At 48.7% G+C, this 16,036-nt stretch overlaps 1 protein-coding gene across 1 annotated transcript in view; it reads right to left on the bottom strand.

Moving 5' to 3' along the window:
- The window catches only part of Sdc (Syndecan), a 68,553-nt gene that overhangs the window by 2,266 nt on the left and 50,251 nt on the right, over window positions 1–16,036 (bottom strand). The window contains exons 2-4 of the mRNA XM_077401822.1: window positions 1,384–1,573; window positions 797–894; window positions 100–271 (exon numbers count right to left, since the gene is read on the bottom strand). Coding sequence (XP_077257948.1) covers window positions 100–271; window positions 797–894; window positions 1,384–1,573 — 460 coding nt within the window. The remainder of the gene's footprint in view (window positions 1–99; window positions 272–796; window positions 895–1,383; window positions 1,574–16,036) is intronic.

Genomic DNA, 16,036 nt, shown 5'->3' on the forward strand with positions numbered 1-16,036 from the left:
CGAGACGCACATTCGAACGAAGAGACACGAGATCTGATTTCGACCCTCGTGATACACTTGGCCGAGTTCGACGGAAAGCTTTGTCAGCTTTACACTCACCGGCTAGTACGCCTGGCTGCGCGAAGAACGAGCTAGCTCGATCCCCGGGTTTCGGATTCATGATATAGACCTCGTGGATGTCGTCGGTGTTGTCAGCGTGATCGTCTTCCGTGCCTGAGGGCTCGATTACGTTGACCTCGTTGCCGGGTCGGTTCGCGGTGTCAATGGTCGTCTGGAAATTGGATACGGCTCGATCACTTTAATCTGTTTAATTCGCGATCCCTTGTGAACGAGAAGGAGCACGCGGGTCGTCGAACAAAAATGTATAAGTAATGCGTTCCGAGCGGCAAATGTCGCGTCAGCACTCTAATCGGACAAATTAGATTGCACGTCTGTGCAAAAAATATCAAGCGAAATATCGTAAAACGTCGCGAGAATATGATATACTGGTGCAATTTAAGAAATGAATTGCAATTTCTTCTTTTCCTTTACTATAGCTTCACGTGAGTCCGTGCGCTTTTCCCGCGAGAACAAATTCAACGATTTGCATTAGCAGGCAATTACCGCCCGCAATAATTTTCGCATTCCCGTGGCACGTGCAGAACATGTTCGCGAACGGAGGACGAAAATAGAATTCCATAAACTTCTTAAACGCAGAATGTTCTAACTAGGGAGTGCTCTAGATGGGCGAAGCTAAAACCGAAGGATCCGAAATTTTACAAAATTATATGTAATTCCAGGAACGTGTCGCGCTTACCTGCTGTTTAGTTTTGACGTTTGTCTCATCGATGATATACGGAGGTCTCGCTTCGGTCGGCTTGCTCGGGACCTCTAATCCATTATTACCGGTAAATTCTGTAAGTCACGATAAATACGTTAGAATTGATATCTACCGCACAGACCTGAACGCAGATCTGCGGGAAACTTTTTTTTTTCGACGTTGCGAGTAGGGCGTTCGCGAAAACTAGAAATCAAATTTCCAATCACCGTGATTGGGGATGAGAAACGATTTACAGGATACGTGTCAAATATCGTTCATTTTTCAATATTTGAAAAAATCCTTCCGCCAACGTCGCCGCCTTTGTGACGCGCACGATATTTTTGTAACATTTTGCAATAGGCATTTTTCAATCGATCAAAATATCGTATAAAAGATCCGCAGGAAATCTCCGAAATATAAATATATACACGTCGTGATAGATTTATCGTTGAGAAACAGATTGGCCGAATAAACGTTGTATAAAAATTACACATAGCATTCAATCTCTCTTTCATCCAGGAGAGAGACAAAGGTTCCATTGATCGACTGGTTAAAATTCTAGAGATAGATATCGGGTGTCGTACCATGATCGTCGTCCCCGTCCTCGTCGTCAGGGCCAAGGCCGCTGCCCGAGGCCTCGAGGTCGTCGCGATTGTCGCTGCCACCTCGGCCGGAACCCTCTAGGGCGTCCTGATCGTCTAGGTACAGGTCGTCCGGGAAGGTGTTGTAAGTCGAGCTCGCGGACGTCCTCTGTTTGCCGTCGCTCTGTTCTTTCTGATAATCAGAGAAAACGGCGAATGTGTAATTTAAATGATTTAATCGATCGACAAAGAACACGTGTCTAAGTCCTCGTCTACAATAGGTGTTTTAAGTTCTAAACCTTTAAGAAATTGATCCAATCACAGTTGATTATTCTCCTCAAATTTGACTGCGATCGATCAATTTTTTAAGGCTTAGGGCTTAAAACACCTATTGTAGATCGAGACTAATCGACGTTGAGTCTCTCGCGGCGAGATCTCCGCGATGTGTCCCGCAGGTCATTGACGCGTCCCCGCGGAGCGTTAGCTCAGATGCCGCGAAGCTCCGCGACACCCGAGCTAACGTAATTAAAGGCACGCGCATATTTAAGCGCGTCCTACTCGACGGGATTTCCGCGACATGAAAGGGTCCCGAGTCCCGCGGTTCATTAAATTTTAATTTAACTCCGCCACGAGAGATAGAAGCGATCTCTGCTCGCTTCCACCTCTCTCGCGCCGATTGCCATAAGCGGAGCGCCGCGGGATTTAGCAATCGCACCGTCGGCGTCGCGTCGTCGAGCATCGCCATGCAAATGCGCGCAAATTTCAGGTTCAACGGAAGTCAAGACGAGCGATGGAGGATAGGAGAGGAGCGAGCTAAATTCCGTCGAGGAGAAAGATGAAGGCGCGAGGACTTTGCGACAACGGAGTTCCTCCTCGTGAAGGATCAGCGTGGGTGGCGCGGGAGTAACGTTAACGTTGCTCCGTTCTATTTCTAGAACGTCTTCATCTCTTTCCCATTGCTTAGCATCAAAATAGAAGAACGCGCTTCTTCGGCGTCTCCTACGCTCCGCGTCTGACGCGTTCGTATCTCTCATCGCGCATATGCCTTTCGTGCGTTTATCGCGGCGTAGTAAACGGGCCGCGAAAAATTCGACCGAACTCGCCGCTTTTAATTTCAGAGATATTTTTTCAAGGGCACGCGATAAAACTGCATCGCGTTAAATTGAGCAAACGAACGGCCGATCGGCTGACCGGCGGCGGTCCATATAGTTTCCCCGCGTCCAACAAAGAGCGGCGGCGACGAGCGGATATGATTGTCCGCGGAATGCGAAGTGACACGCCGCGAAGAACGGGGGAACGTCGAGCAAGCGAAATTGCGAACGCCAATATTCCCGCGGCATTGTCGTTGTAAGAAAATTCCATTTTCTCAAAACGATAAAAAAAAAAAAAAAACAGAAAAAGAAGAGTGTAGGATCGTTTTAGAAGATATATCACTTTACGAAACTGATAATGTAAAGTGCGCGCTTGAAACAACGCACATCCCGCTCCGGGATTCTGCGTCGCGTGAGATCATCCGGTTGCGGACGTCACGCGCGCGACATCGCGCGATCACGAGCGGATAGAACGTCTCATAATGACGCGATAAAAAAAAAATGACAACGGGAAAAGTTACAAAGATAACGGAAAATATTTTCTCCCGTCGACCTTCGTCGCGTCAATACTCACGATTGAATGGCGCTATTAACGAGCGCGCGTCGCGATCGATAGCACAAAATTCGCCCTCGTATCTCGCCTCTCCGCGCTCTATCGTCCGCGGCGCCGCGCGGCGCGCCGGGACGGTGATTTCCTCCCTTTCGCTTTTCGGCCCCGAAAAACAATGAGCGCCCGATGACCGTGGAAAACGCCGCCGCGTCCAGCACGCGTCGAACACGCGTTGCGTGTGCGTTTCGTTTCCGTTTCATTTCTGCGCGCACGCGACGACCGGTGCATCGGCACCGGGACGACACGTCGTATATTCAATACGAGACTCGAGTTCGTCGAAAAAGAGAAAACCGAATTGCTTGACGCTAAACTGACTGGCAACCGACGACAAATCGCCGCTGTCGGACAAGTCAGTCAGAAATATTAGGCCTGACATTTTCGGCCATCGGGATTTTATGCCCGATAATAACTTTTGTAAACGTTACACGTTACGCCCTTATGTTTTCTATAACCTCTGATGATTCTTAACTTCTATTTTTCTGTCTCTTCGTATCTCGTATCGTCTCTTAAACAAATCTATATACTCCGTCCAACGAGAGATCATGATTGATCAAACATAAATAACGATAGGGCAAAGAGCCGCAACAAAGTGTTTGCGTTAAATTATTTGTATTTTTAATAGATATTTTCCAACACTATTAAAAATACAAATAATTTAACGCAAACACCTTGTTGCGGCTCTGTGCCCTAACGTTATTTACGTTTGATCAACCATGATCTCTCGTTGGACGGAGTATACTCTCGATGAGTAGGACCGTACACTTTGCGTCGATCGTTGTTCGCCACTCGAAAGAGCGCAGGTATACGACAACGTCAATAAACTACTCTCCACGCATCGTTTCTCAAGATGGATCCAGACCGAGCGGACGAGACTAAACAATTACGAATAAACATGGACGGACACAGGAAGAATTTTTCTCTTCGTGTACCAGAAACGAGGTGGAACGTACGTCACGAACGATGTAAATTCGGATTCGTTCGCACTCGCGGCGCCATCCACTCTCATCGACGCAGATTCGGTCATCCTGATTTGAATCCACCCTCGGAGGAACGACGTCGATCGGTCACCCGGTCAAGCCAAACGCGTCGCGGAACGGATAACGAGTGGGATTCGAGAAAAGAACCACGACGACCAGTCGAGTCGTCGCGAAGAAACAACTAGTTACCCGCAACAATAGGGAACGCAGGTGTGTCGGAAGAGAATCCTCGCAGACAGGAGCAAGGACCTGTGGACGTAGACGCTGGCGCGTGCAGCTCGCCGCGCCGGCGACAGCCGAGTGCGCGTCGTCGCCCGGTGTACCAGTCGAATCGATACCGGGGAACACGGCGCGGCGTGTCGGCCCGGTCGAGCCAAGGGCCGAGACCTTGGAAGCCCTTCGTCGGCGGGATCCCTCCCGGAACGAACGCGATGTTTTCCTTGTTCACCGACCGGCGGAGTCCCTCGATTCCTTTCTTTTCCCCACGCGCCCGCACCCTTTTCTCACCCCTCGGTCAAGCCACCCTCTGATCTTTCGCGTCGCCCTCCTGGACGCGACGCGGTGGTGCTCGCGCGGGGTTTGCGCGAGCGTGCGATGCTCGGTGCGATGCTATCGACCTCTTTCTGCGTTGCGTCTCTCCCTTTCGTCACGGTGTTCTCGTCGCGGAGAAACGTCTCGCGGATTCGCGTCCCCGCGACACTCGGAGCTGGCGCATCCGCCGAACGAAGGAGGGTCGTCCGTTGATCGACAAAAGGGATGCACTCGCTTTTTCCATTGCCGAAATTTCTCGGGAGCTATCCGCGCGCGAACGACGAGGGGTCATCGCGAACGTGCGCCTGTCGATACCGCTGTACTTACCGCGTCCGATTTGTTCGGGGGTTGACGGATGCGTCCGGGTCTCCGACAGCGGAAAACGAGAAAATTCGGAGGGTGATGTGCAGCGGTTTTAGGCCAGGTGGTGACTGCACCGACCTAGTACGAGTCCGACTCGGTAGACGGCACTGTCGAGATCCTCGCAACTGTATATATATATATATATATATATATATATATATATATATATATTCACGCTATATATCAAGACGCTTTTTAAAGTTGGCGCAAGACATCCGAGAACCTGCCCCATGATAAATTGAAGCCTACGTGTCCTCTGGAGAGAACATTTTGCGTTTTGCTTACCGCGTTTTGCATTTCTCATGGTCTCATCCTCCTGTGTTCTACATATATTCCAATATAGACCTGACATATACCTTGTCTTACGTTTTATTTTATATCTGTGACTATTTTGCGTTCCGCTTACCGCGATTTACTTGATTTCGCCCATTTCGTGTTCGTAAATATCATATATTTTTATTTTTGAATAAGCATCATAGCAGTATAATCCCGCTGCCTTATCTTTCACGTATACTCTGTCTTTCATGTGTTACATTATACACGCAGAAAGAATTTTCTCTTACAACTTACCCTGAAAATCATAGTAGTTGCGCCGCGAGCGTGTTCAATAAGTCATACGATAAGGCGATTCGCGAATAGCGGGATATTGAAAATCTGCTCTATCCCTATCGGGGTAGAGCTTGTTGCTCGCGTTTTGAAGCGCGCGCGCGCGCGCGTGCACGCGCGTACACCCTCCCACAACGCATCGTCGCCTTATTCGAATGGACGGGATTTTTCATATTGGATTCGAATCCGAGGGACTTAACTCGAGGTCTCTGGGCTGCCGCAATGCGCGCGTACCACGTACCGAGCCGTGCCACGGGTACTTTCCTTTCGCTCTCCGCCGTCGCGCCGGTTTACCCGTCGAGGAAAACGGATGGTCAACGCTCGAGAAAATGGAAAAATCGATCGCGCGGTAGGCGGCGAGGCCTACCTTTTTACGACGCGCGCACGTTGACGTATGTACATACGCTAGCGTCGTTACAACGTGTAACAGCGAGGCGAGAGACCGGAAGGAACGCGTGGGGTGGTAGGAGAGCGCAACGAGAGTGTCAAATTCGGTCTATTCCGATCCGAACGGTCTGTTCGCAGATATGGCTGATGCGACAACGATTGACGCGCGCGGGCGAACCCTCGCTTCCGCTCGGATTCGCCTCGCAAATTCACGAAACTCGAAGCTGCGGGTCCCACACGATATTCGCCCGGAATACCCGAGGTATTCCATCCCCTTTCTCGCCCTTTCGGGGAGAAATATTCATCGTGGCGTTGTTCCTCTGTAACGTAACGGCGCCGGTAGCTACGACAGGAACACGTGGAACGTGCGGTATGTCGCAGGTGACTCGACCTGCGTTGCTCTCAGGCGATGATCGCGTTATCTCAAATCGTTGGCTCTCGTCGTCGTCGTCGTCGTCGTCGATGCGCGACGGCGGCAGGAAGAACGACGATGCTCGGTCAAGCTGCGGCACACCTAAACGTTCACGGTGCGCTAACTAATTGTGCTACTTGCATAGCGGCGATCGAGAAGAGAAGGCTACACGGCCGATCGGACAATTGCTCGACTTTGCGAGGGAGAGAACAGGTTGAGGCGACAGCGGTGGCGGCGGCGGCGGCGGAGGAATTCTGGAAAAGTGTGACGCGCGCGTATTTTTATAGCCCTCCCGATCTACATACATGTGGGCGAAAAGCGGCATGGAGAACGGTTTTACGAGACTACCCCGGGCATCGAGAAATTGCAGAAAAATCTTCATCCGTTAATTCTCGTAGTTCGCGAGTTGATTTGCAAAGGTGGGCCGGTATTTTACGCCCTTCGTCGTTTTCTTCGCTTGGATCTTATCGACGTAATTATCTAAACTTAAAAATTGAATCGTGTTACTCGCGGAGTGCTATAGAAATTCAAAGATAGGTACACAACTTTCTGATCGCGCATGGCTTCGAAAATTTGGAGAATTATGCGGAATGCCGAATAAATTTAAACGGATTATGAATTAGATTCAAAACTATACATATAAGCAAAAAAGATAGGAGTGATGAATCAGATGTAGTCATATGGTCGGACAAAGCCTGATCAATAACGCGGAAACTCTCAGTCGATTCAAACGTCGAATACTCTCGCGCGAAGGCGAGTATAGGTTCGAGTACACCTGAGAGGTGCTGTAGAAGAAATTGCGGAGAGGCTATTCTTTTCGGGGGAGGGGGGGAGGAAAGAGTAGCTCGTTGTTCAATATGGAAGGATAAGAGCAGCTTCTTTGCATGTTAAGCGTAAAATTAAGCAAATATCGAAAGTTCCTTCGAAAGAACAACGGCCGTGCGGTTGTGCAAAAAGAATCCATTTTTTCCTACCCGCGAATCGACAGCCCTTTATCGTCTTTTATCGCAATCGCTTCGTGCCGAGACCCTTCTCGCGCATAAATCATACCCTCGCGCTTTCTTGATACTGTTCTTCGATATCATTAAATATCGAGAGACAGAGAGAAGTTAGAAGGATATAAAGTTAATAGACATTAAACGCAAGAGATGACGCATTTATCTTCCCTTCGTGTGATATCACGCAGCGTTTCAGTGTTATGTTTTACTTGGAAGTAATTAATTTCCTCAATAATCACGGAAATTCAGCTGCGCTATGTTTCTACATGTTTTTACAGAGCCGCCTCATTTGCGAAATGTACCAACGATGGACATTGCGCGAGTTTGTAATTTTCTCCCTGTCCACGCTCGTTCCGCCTTTATATATCTCTCTTCCATATTTACTTGAATAATTTTTTTTTTACCGTCCTTTGACGAGCAACGTGTACGTCTATCTGACGACAAAGGGGCGCGGACTCTGCGTCACGGTTTGATTTTTATGCGAATCACGTACCGCGCGGATGAACCACAAATTGTTGACAGGACCAACGGAGAATGTCGTTTTCACCGTTAGCTCGAGCGATACGTTTTCCTCTCTCCGAATCGGCGAAAAGTCCCTTCTAGCCAGCCTAGGGAAAGAAACACGAGAAACGAGGTGAACTCTTTATACGGGGCGTTCTCTCTCACCACAGAGACGCTTGAATAAAATAAATCGCCGCCGCTTCGCGCGCAAAATCGCAAATCGTAATAAACGTAATTATTCGTAGCGGTTCCGAGTAAATAATTAAACGCGCGTTACATAATACGCGAAAAGCCATGCGGATCAAAACGCTCCGGAGCGATTCTCGTTTATTCCATCTCCAAGTCTCGCGCACTCGCGTCGGGGTTTACCTAGAAAATAATTTATTCCTCTCGGCGCATGCTCGGTAATTAGTATTTGACGTCTTTCTCTTTGAATAACGTCGCAGTCGGGAGACGCATATTCCGCCAACACTACGACGGGTATTTCGAGCAACTGGCCGCGGACAATACGTCATATACTCGAATGAAATTAATATCGAAGGAGGCGGATGACCTCTTTGTCGCGATTGTAATTGTCGTCGATTGAGTACCGTCATGCCGTACTTGTTCACCAAAAGAGAAACGGAAGGTCCGAGTACGTTGAAAAAATTTCTTCGATTTTCCCTATTCCGCGCGGAGCGCAAAAATATATGCTCGCAAAACACGGCGTTTTTGCGGAAGAATAAATAAAACACCAGCAGCGAGACGGATGCAAATTCGTTCGCGCGCAAAAACCGCGCGCTCGCGCGAAACGCGGGATTAATGCGAGATACCCGTATACCGCACCGCGCCGGCACGGACGAGAATAGCAATTATGGCCGGTAACTTCGCGAGAAATTCCGCCGTAATACAATTCGGATATGATCTGTTGGGCGTGAAACCAAATTCAAAAGCCGCGGCGGCGGCGGCGGCGGCGAAGCAGCGACCGTCCGAGTCGGCTTTGCCTCTCCGTCCCAGCTGGATTTCCTCTGTTGCGCGCTTAATGAACCGGTCGTCGCGTCGGCTCCTTCTGCCGTGCAAATATCGATCTTGAAACTGGCGAAATCAAAGATACGAGATACTTGGTACACCGGGTTTTTTTTTATAGCAACGCTTGCCATGACTTCCTCGCGAAACGCGCACAGAGGATTCCGGAAAAATAAGTGGCGTTGCAAAACTCCAGGAAACGAGGAATCGGTGTAAAATTTACACACGTGCAATTGAATAATTCGTTAGCTTCCTCGCTTCCATCCAAGTACCAATTTATTTTCTGAATTTATCTCGCGCAAAGAGTGCATTGAAATTATTGAAGGTACCGCCGCGCCGCATTTCGAAAATAAAAAGACGAAAGAGATTCGAGTGGCGCGATGCGCAAGTATATACCGAGCAAATTGGCTGTTGCGAAGAAAGAAGGCGCGGAGAGATCATTCGTCCGGGATAAAAGCCGCGTATCTTATTCTCCATCGTCCTTCGATGAATGAAGTTAATAAATTCCGGAGTGCGCGACAGTCTCTTCGCGTGGCGCGTTCCGTCGTATTAATAAAGCCGGGAGAAATTCCCCGCTTATCGCTTCTTACGCGGGGCTGCGCGATTTGTCACGACGGCTCGCGCGTATATACGGGCAAAATATTCTCACGTAATCAACGGCGAGATAAAGCGAGAAGCGAGATTGCGTTCTTGTCGGTCGCGATCGTGTGCGTTGCGCGTGACCTACGGCCACGGAAGGAGGAAGCCTCGTAAGCGCCCGTAAGTTAACGTACGTCAGCTGCAGTGTCGAGTTAAGAGCGATTCGCGTGATGCAATATTCGTGTGACGCTTCCCTGAACATCTCAATTAGCGTGGCAAACGACTTACCACGAATAGACGATAAAGAAACGAGAGAGAGAGAAAGAGAGATAGGAAAAGGCTGCAGTGCATTATTAATCACGATTTTCACAGAGAGCGCGATCCTCGATAAGAAAGAAACGTTCCTTTCTCTATCCTCTCCGCGAGATTATTAAATTCCAAAGAGGTCTTTCGGCGAGATAGCGAAGAAGACGAAGGAGACGAAAGAGGCGCACCTGGAGACGAGCGAACGAAGCACGCCGAAGACCGAAATGGCACCGTCCGGAATGACACTTGGCCTTAATAAGCGCCTTCGATCGTCGTCGAATGCAAGATGCTGCACCACCAGCCGATTCTGCCTTCGTTCCTTCTCACCTCGTGGCCCACAAAACGAGTCGAGGGTCGTCTATGAGTCTATAGGCTCGCCACCTTCTCGCGTGGTTGGACCATTGTTTCGAATTTACCTTTGATACACGTGAGCGCGCTTCGAGCGATCGTAGAAAGACCGTTACGAAAACGTTGCGAAATTCCGCGATGCTGCGCGCTGTGAAATATAACTAATGGATGAAACAGAGAACGGTGCGCGCCGCGCGGCATCAGTCTGGTTGGAAACGCGTAAAGTTATTTTCGTGGAAAATCGTCACGTCGGAGAAACGTTCCTTCTCTTCCGGTTCAATAGCTCGCTCTGTCAAGGTCCGATTGTTTGTTCGTTGTGCTCAATTGAGCGCCTATTTAACGCTCAATCGGACAACCTCTCGGACCTTCTTTTAAAACGGCGTTTTCTACAGTTATATACCGTCGCACAGATAGACAGGGTGTAAATCTTTTTCCCGTCTAGCGACCTTCAAAGCGAAACGTGTTTGTCAACGTGTCTTCCATCGTGATTGTCTTCAGCAACGAGTACAGCCGTATAAAACTATTAATTCCCAAATCGTTTGTCGCAGACGTTGCTCGAAACGAAAGGAAAAAGCGGTATAAAGAACCAAACAAACAAACAAAAAACAAAGAGAGAATAGAAAGGGAACGCGCAGTTGTGCCCGTAATCTTTGTAATAATTGCACGTCTATCCTCTGAATTCGCTCGCCCCGTCCCTCCGCGCGCATCAAGCCCCGGACTAAACTCTTTCCCGATTCTCGATGCCACCTATCCACCACCTCCGACACATTCATCCCGCTATTCGACGCGACGGTTCAAAGGCAGACCCCCCCCCTCTTACCCTTCCTCCATATCCCGGTTGAATGGCTCGGGGACGTTAACTGCGCTCTCGGACAGTCGCAAGATTTTTCATCGAAAAGCGATCCGATTCGTCGTCCCTCCCGAGCCGTCGAGCGGCCGTTTTCGGATTTCGACGTTAATTGAAATCCAAAGCGCGCGCGATATGATCGCAAAAGGGGGAAACCGACGACGGATGGTTGCCGCGGGGTTTATTTTAACAAAGTCCGGAAGTGATGTGCCAAAAGCGCTGGCATCGAAACTTAATACGCGCACGCAGTATGCGGCCAACGGCCTTTACGGTAAGTCAATAAGTTGCTCTAAACCCCCGATGCCAGCGTGCTCGACAGTAATTTCTGACATGGCGACGTCTAGATGCTCTACGCCAATGTTTAGGGGTTGACTACGATCCTTCCTCCCTCTATTGCTCCCTCTCTCCCTCTCCCTCCCTCTCTCTATCTCTCTCTTTCTCGACTTCCGTGGCACCGCGGCGAGAGGGAGGACGACAGGGGTTGTGAATCAATACAAGGGCCACCACCGACCCTGCCAGCCAGGCAGCCTGCTTGCTTCTCTCGCCACCCTTCCGCCGCGCCGATCCCCTTACCACCTACCTTCTCGCCACCACGACCAACGTTTGTCTCCTTCTGCTCTCCTTTTGGAAGATGATACCGGCTATTCTGTAGATTCCACCCTTCACCCCTCGACAAGATCGATCACTCCCTCCTCCTCCTCCTCCTCAATCTCCTCCCCTTTTCCTTCGACCTCCTCTGCGCGCACGATGGAAGTCGAGGCCGTCCATCCGTGTGGATGTACGACTGCGATTATACGTGATTGATTCCCCCTTCTCAGGTCGATCGACCAATCGCCGAATTTCGATGAGAGACACGCGACAAACGGCGCGGATGTATATACAATAGGAATTCGCGCGATCGGGATCGGGAGCGGTGCGCGAGGGCGAGAGCGTGCGAAGGAACTATCTCAAAGGGTAGCGAAAACGGCTGTTATGGAAATCTCGCACGAGGCAACTCCTCTCAGGAATGGATGAAAGATTGTTCCGAACGGAAATGGCAAGGTACACACAAGATTTGTTCCGCGTCGAAAGTTATGAGAAGAGTAAACTCCGCTGTTGGACTCCCTTAAGTGCGAAGTCGTATTTAGCGAGCGAGAGATGGTTCTCCGTGAATGTTCCGTGTTCCACGGTGTGGCATTTAAATAGCTACGTGCCTATTACGGAGGATACGCGACGAATGCATTATACGCGGTGCGCTAAATACAGCCGAGTATCTGACGTTATAGAAATAATTTTAGCTTAGACCTAGGATATAACTTGGGAGAATATCTCGCGGGTAAATTTTCGCTATCAAACCTGCGAAAGCTGAGTAAATGCGTTTTACAAGGTTGTGAAGAGGGCAGGCATTTTTTATACTATTACAGGTATCGACATAGGCTGATGAGTACCTTCGGAAAATCCCGGATGCCCGTGGTGTTGCCCGTGCGTCGGCGTCGATAGAGTGCGAATCTAACTTTACGGTATAAATAATATAGATATAGGGAATCTCCCCAACGCGCTAGCGCGTTATGTCGTAAACAGATATCATTCCAGTGGTTCTCACGCGAAATCGTGCGAGCAGATGACCTCTGGCAGTCTTGTTCTTTTTGCTTTCTTGCGCGTAACAAATTGGCTTGATTTAAATTGCAAAGTCTTGGCGGCGCAGAAGTGTATCAACAGCGATTAAAACTAAAAATATCTCTGGAAAGATATCTACTTCGTAATAATCTTTTTTATAATGTTGCATGAAAAGACCGTCGAAAGAGGAAAGATATTACGCAATTTTCCAATGGGCAACAATTTTCACGGAACAATGCAAAATTCTGTAATTTTCTGCTTCGAATAACATCATCTTATAAATAATTCTATAGAATAAAATAGCAAAAAATTTATGACAAACCCGATAAGATTACAATAATTTAGCTGTGACGAGGTAAAAATCGTTTCAAAGTCAATTTGGCACAAGCGCATAAATGTGTGACGTGACGGGCGGTTCGCGAAGTAAGCGTCAACAGTCTAAAAGGGTTGATTTATAATAGCCGTAACCGTTGATTTAAGCCGTAATCTTTAAGAAATTGACCAATTACAGTCGATTATTCTTCTCACATTCGACTGTGATTAGTCAATTTTTTAAAGATTACGGCTTAAATCAACGGTTACGGCTATTATAAATCAGTCCAGAATAGTTATTTCCGAAAATATAATATGTTTAATAAATTAATAAAACGAAGTGCTTCTAAAGAAATTTTAAGAGCTAATCTTGCAATATATGTCGCTACATTTTGTGTTTCGCGAGGTAGAGAAGCACCCTCGCCTTTGTCGGGACATCGACGATTTCGTTGTAGGTTTATCGCCGTCTACATTAATTAATATTCCTCGTCGTGCGGTTGAATGCTGAAACATGTATTATTTATCGCACCACGGTCTGGTCCACGGATCAGAAACTCTAACACGGCGCGACGTCACTCCTTCCTTCGCTCCCTCTCTCTCGCTCTCATGCACTCCTACGGTGTATACTATTAACGCAACCGTCATAGAGACATAATTTGCAGCGCAGTCGGTAGCCGAGACATTCGAGACATTTCCAAAAGCGCCACGCTTTCTGCCACTGACAGTAATGTATTGTAAAATATATCCGACAATAAGCCGCGTCGTGCGAATTACATGGCGAGGTGCAGCGAGCCCGGCGCGGCTCATTGTTAGTTTCGACATGAATGCCGGGGAAATTTTTGCATGCGCGACAGTTGCGGTTACGCGGCTACAGATACAGGATCGCGCGGGCGTATTACTTACGTCGTTGTGTCTGCGTTATCTTATACGCCGCACGTATTACGTCTGACATAAATCGTGCAGGTTGGCACGTCGCGAGCCGCGACTTATGTCACTTGCGATTCCCGCGATAACGGCCTAGGCGCGGTAACACGCCGGACTCACCTTGCGAGAATTCGATTCGAGTGAACGCCTCGGCGCATTCCGGCCATATTATTCTCGAGAATCAGTCGGTTACGCGTAAGAATTCAATCGGAACGACACGCTTATCCGCGAGAGGCTGTTTGTCCCGCGCGGCAAGTCGAACGACGGCCATTTGCCGGAAACGTGCCGCGATGAACGAATCGACGTTGAACGCCCGTTTCGTGCGCGGACAGCGCAATTTCCAAAAATGAACGGCCGCGATAAATCAGGAGAAGAATGTCGGGCAACGTGTCTTTGACTAAACCGAGTTGGAAACGTAATATTTTCGCGTTAGCCGGCGAACGCGGAACCGGCAGGAACTTGGAAATAGGGTCAGTCCCCTCGGGAGGCTTTTGAAAATCCAAAGGGGGATAGGGCAGCCATGCTCATAAAGTTACCCCACGTAACACCCAGTCTTGGTCTACCGACTGGCCTGTAGATAGGCGTGAAAAGAGGAGGGAGCGAGCCGGGTGTTAATAAGGGCGATACACACAGAGAAAGAGAATAAAAAGGGAAAAAAGCACGACGAACGGCCGCTCTACGCTTTACGAAGTGGTCAATCGCGATGATTAGCTTCCTGCGACGAGCGACCGGATCGACGTCGCGTTCGACGGAATATCGCGTTGACCGATGTGCCAGCTAGACCTGCTAGATCATCAGCTGAACGAATGAATGAATGAAACGAGAATGATAATTTAAATCGAACTTTTATTTCAGACCTAGCCTAATCACATCTACTCCTGCTTGATTGCCTTAAAGAAAGATTCGGCCGAGCGAGGGAGAAACAACGCGTCAGAGGCACATGGATGGCTTCGCGAAAGCAGGGGTTGGATGGCGCGGCGGTCTTAATTTTACTCTCCTCCTTCCCCTCATCCCTCGCGCGGCATATTCGCAACAAGATTTATGCGAGCGAGCAAAGCGCATGGCACGTCGCGACCGTGCATCACGAACGATCTCGCGCCTGTGTGAGTTCGTTTGAAGATGCACACCGAGTCAACGACATCCACGTAAGAACAGCTATTCCGGACCAAACAATACGACGTTTGTTCTCCCGAGAACTACTTCCGGAAATTTACGAGGTACGGGATTTCCGAGAGCCGACCGGGGAGAATCGACCGATGAATGGAATCGAATGGAAAACTCGCGGAACTGTATTTTCGATTCCGCGGGCTTAACCCCCGTGCGACTTTGGCCCTTTTCTTCTTTCCGCATTTTATCGTCCCGAAAAGGAGCGGCGACGTGCGTACCCCGCGGAGCACTTTATATTCTCCCTCGACTCTGCCGTTAAAAAAAATTGTATTCAATTTTTTCCTCGGAAGAAATTTAACGCTCGAGTCTTAATGAAACGAATTATTTAACGCTCTTACAGCGAGAATCAGTTGCCGAATGATAAACGAGACATTATCGAAAAATTTATTCGATATTTGTCGATTAAAGTTTGCGAAAAAAAAAACGGAAGAAAAATCAGTATCGATTCGTACCAGAAATACAATTCTTTCACTCCTTCTTCAGATTTACGATTCGTACTTTAAGTTGAAGTTACAAAAGAGATGAGAGAGCTACAAATAAAAGCAAGTTTTACGGTTGCGTAGTTTCTATACATATATATACTATACACTATATATATTGACGTGTTTATGTATATATACGTATATACAGTCGCAAATTTTGTGTCGGGACAACTCGCTCGGCTCCAATCGCGTCGCCGGGAAATCTTTTTAAACTCTCGTAAAACCTGTAATCTCGGCGCGGATTGAATCTGATTCGCGTGCATCGGCGACCCGCGCCCGGGCTCTGTGGAGCGTCGCGCGAGTCACTACCTCCTACACGACGAACGTGCAACCTCTCTTAAATTTCCGTTATATGCACTTCTCTCGTCGAAGTAATTTGCGAGACGGCTATAGCCAGTTGCGACTTCCGCGCGCTGTCGAAGTCTTTCTCCGGCGAACTTTCCGAGCGATATTTCCGTGCACGCGCGGGATAAAGTGCGCGGGCATGAAATATTTCTCGCGCAACTAGCGCAGTACAAATAACGTGGCTCGTAAAGCACGCGGTATCTATAGCCGCGTATAGGAAATATTTTGTTGAGACTTGAGAGACGTGAGAGAATACGAGTCGTTCGATG

The sequence above is a fragment of the Temnothorax americanus genome, unplaced genomic scaffold, assembly GCF_048541705.1.
Source record: "Temnothorax americanus isolate GAGA-0224 unplaced genomic scaffold, ASM4854170v1 Scaffold15, whole genome shotgun sequence".
NCBI lineage: Eukaryota > Metazoa > Arthropoda > Insecta > Hymenoptera > Formicidae > Temnothorax > Temnothorax americanus.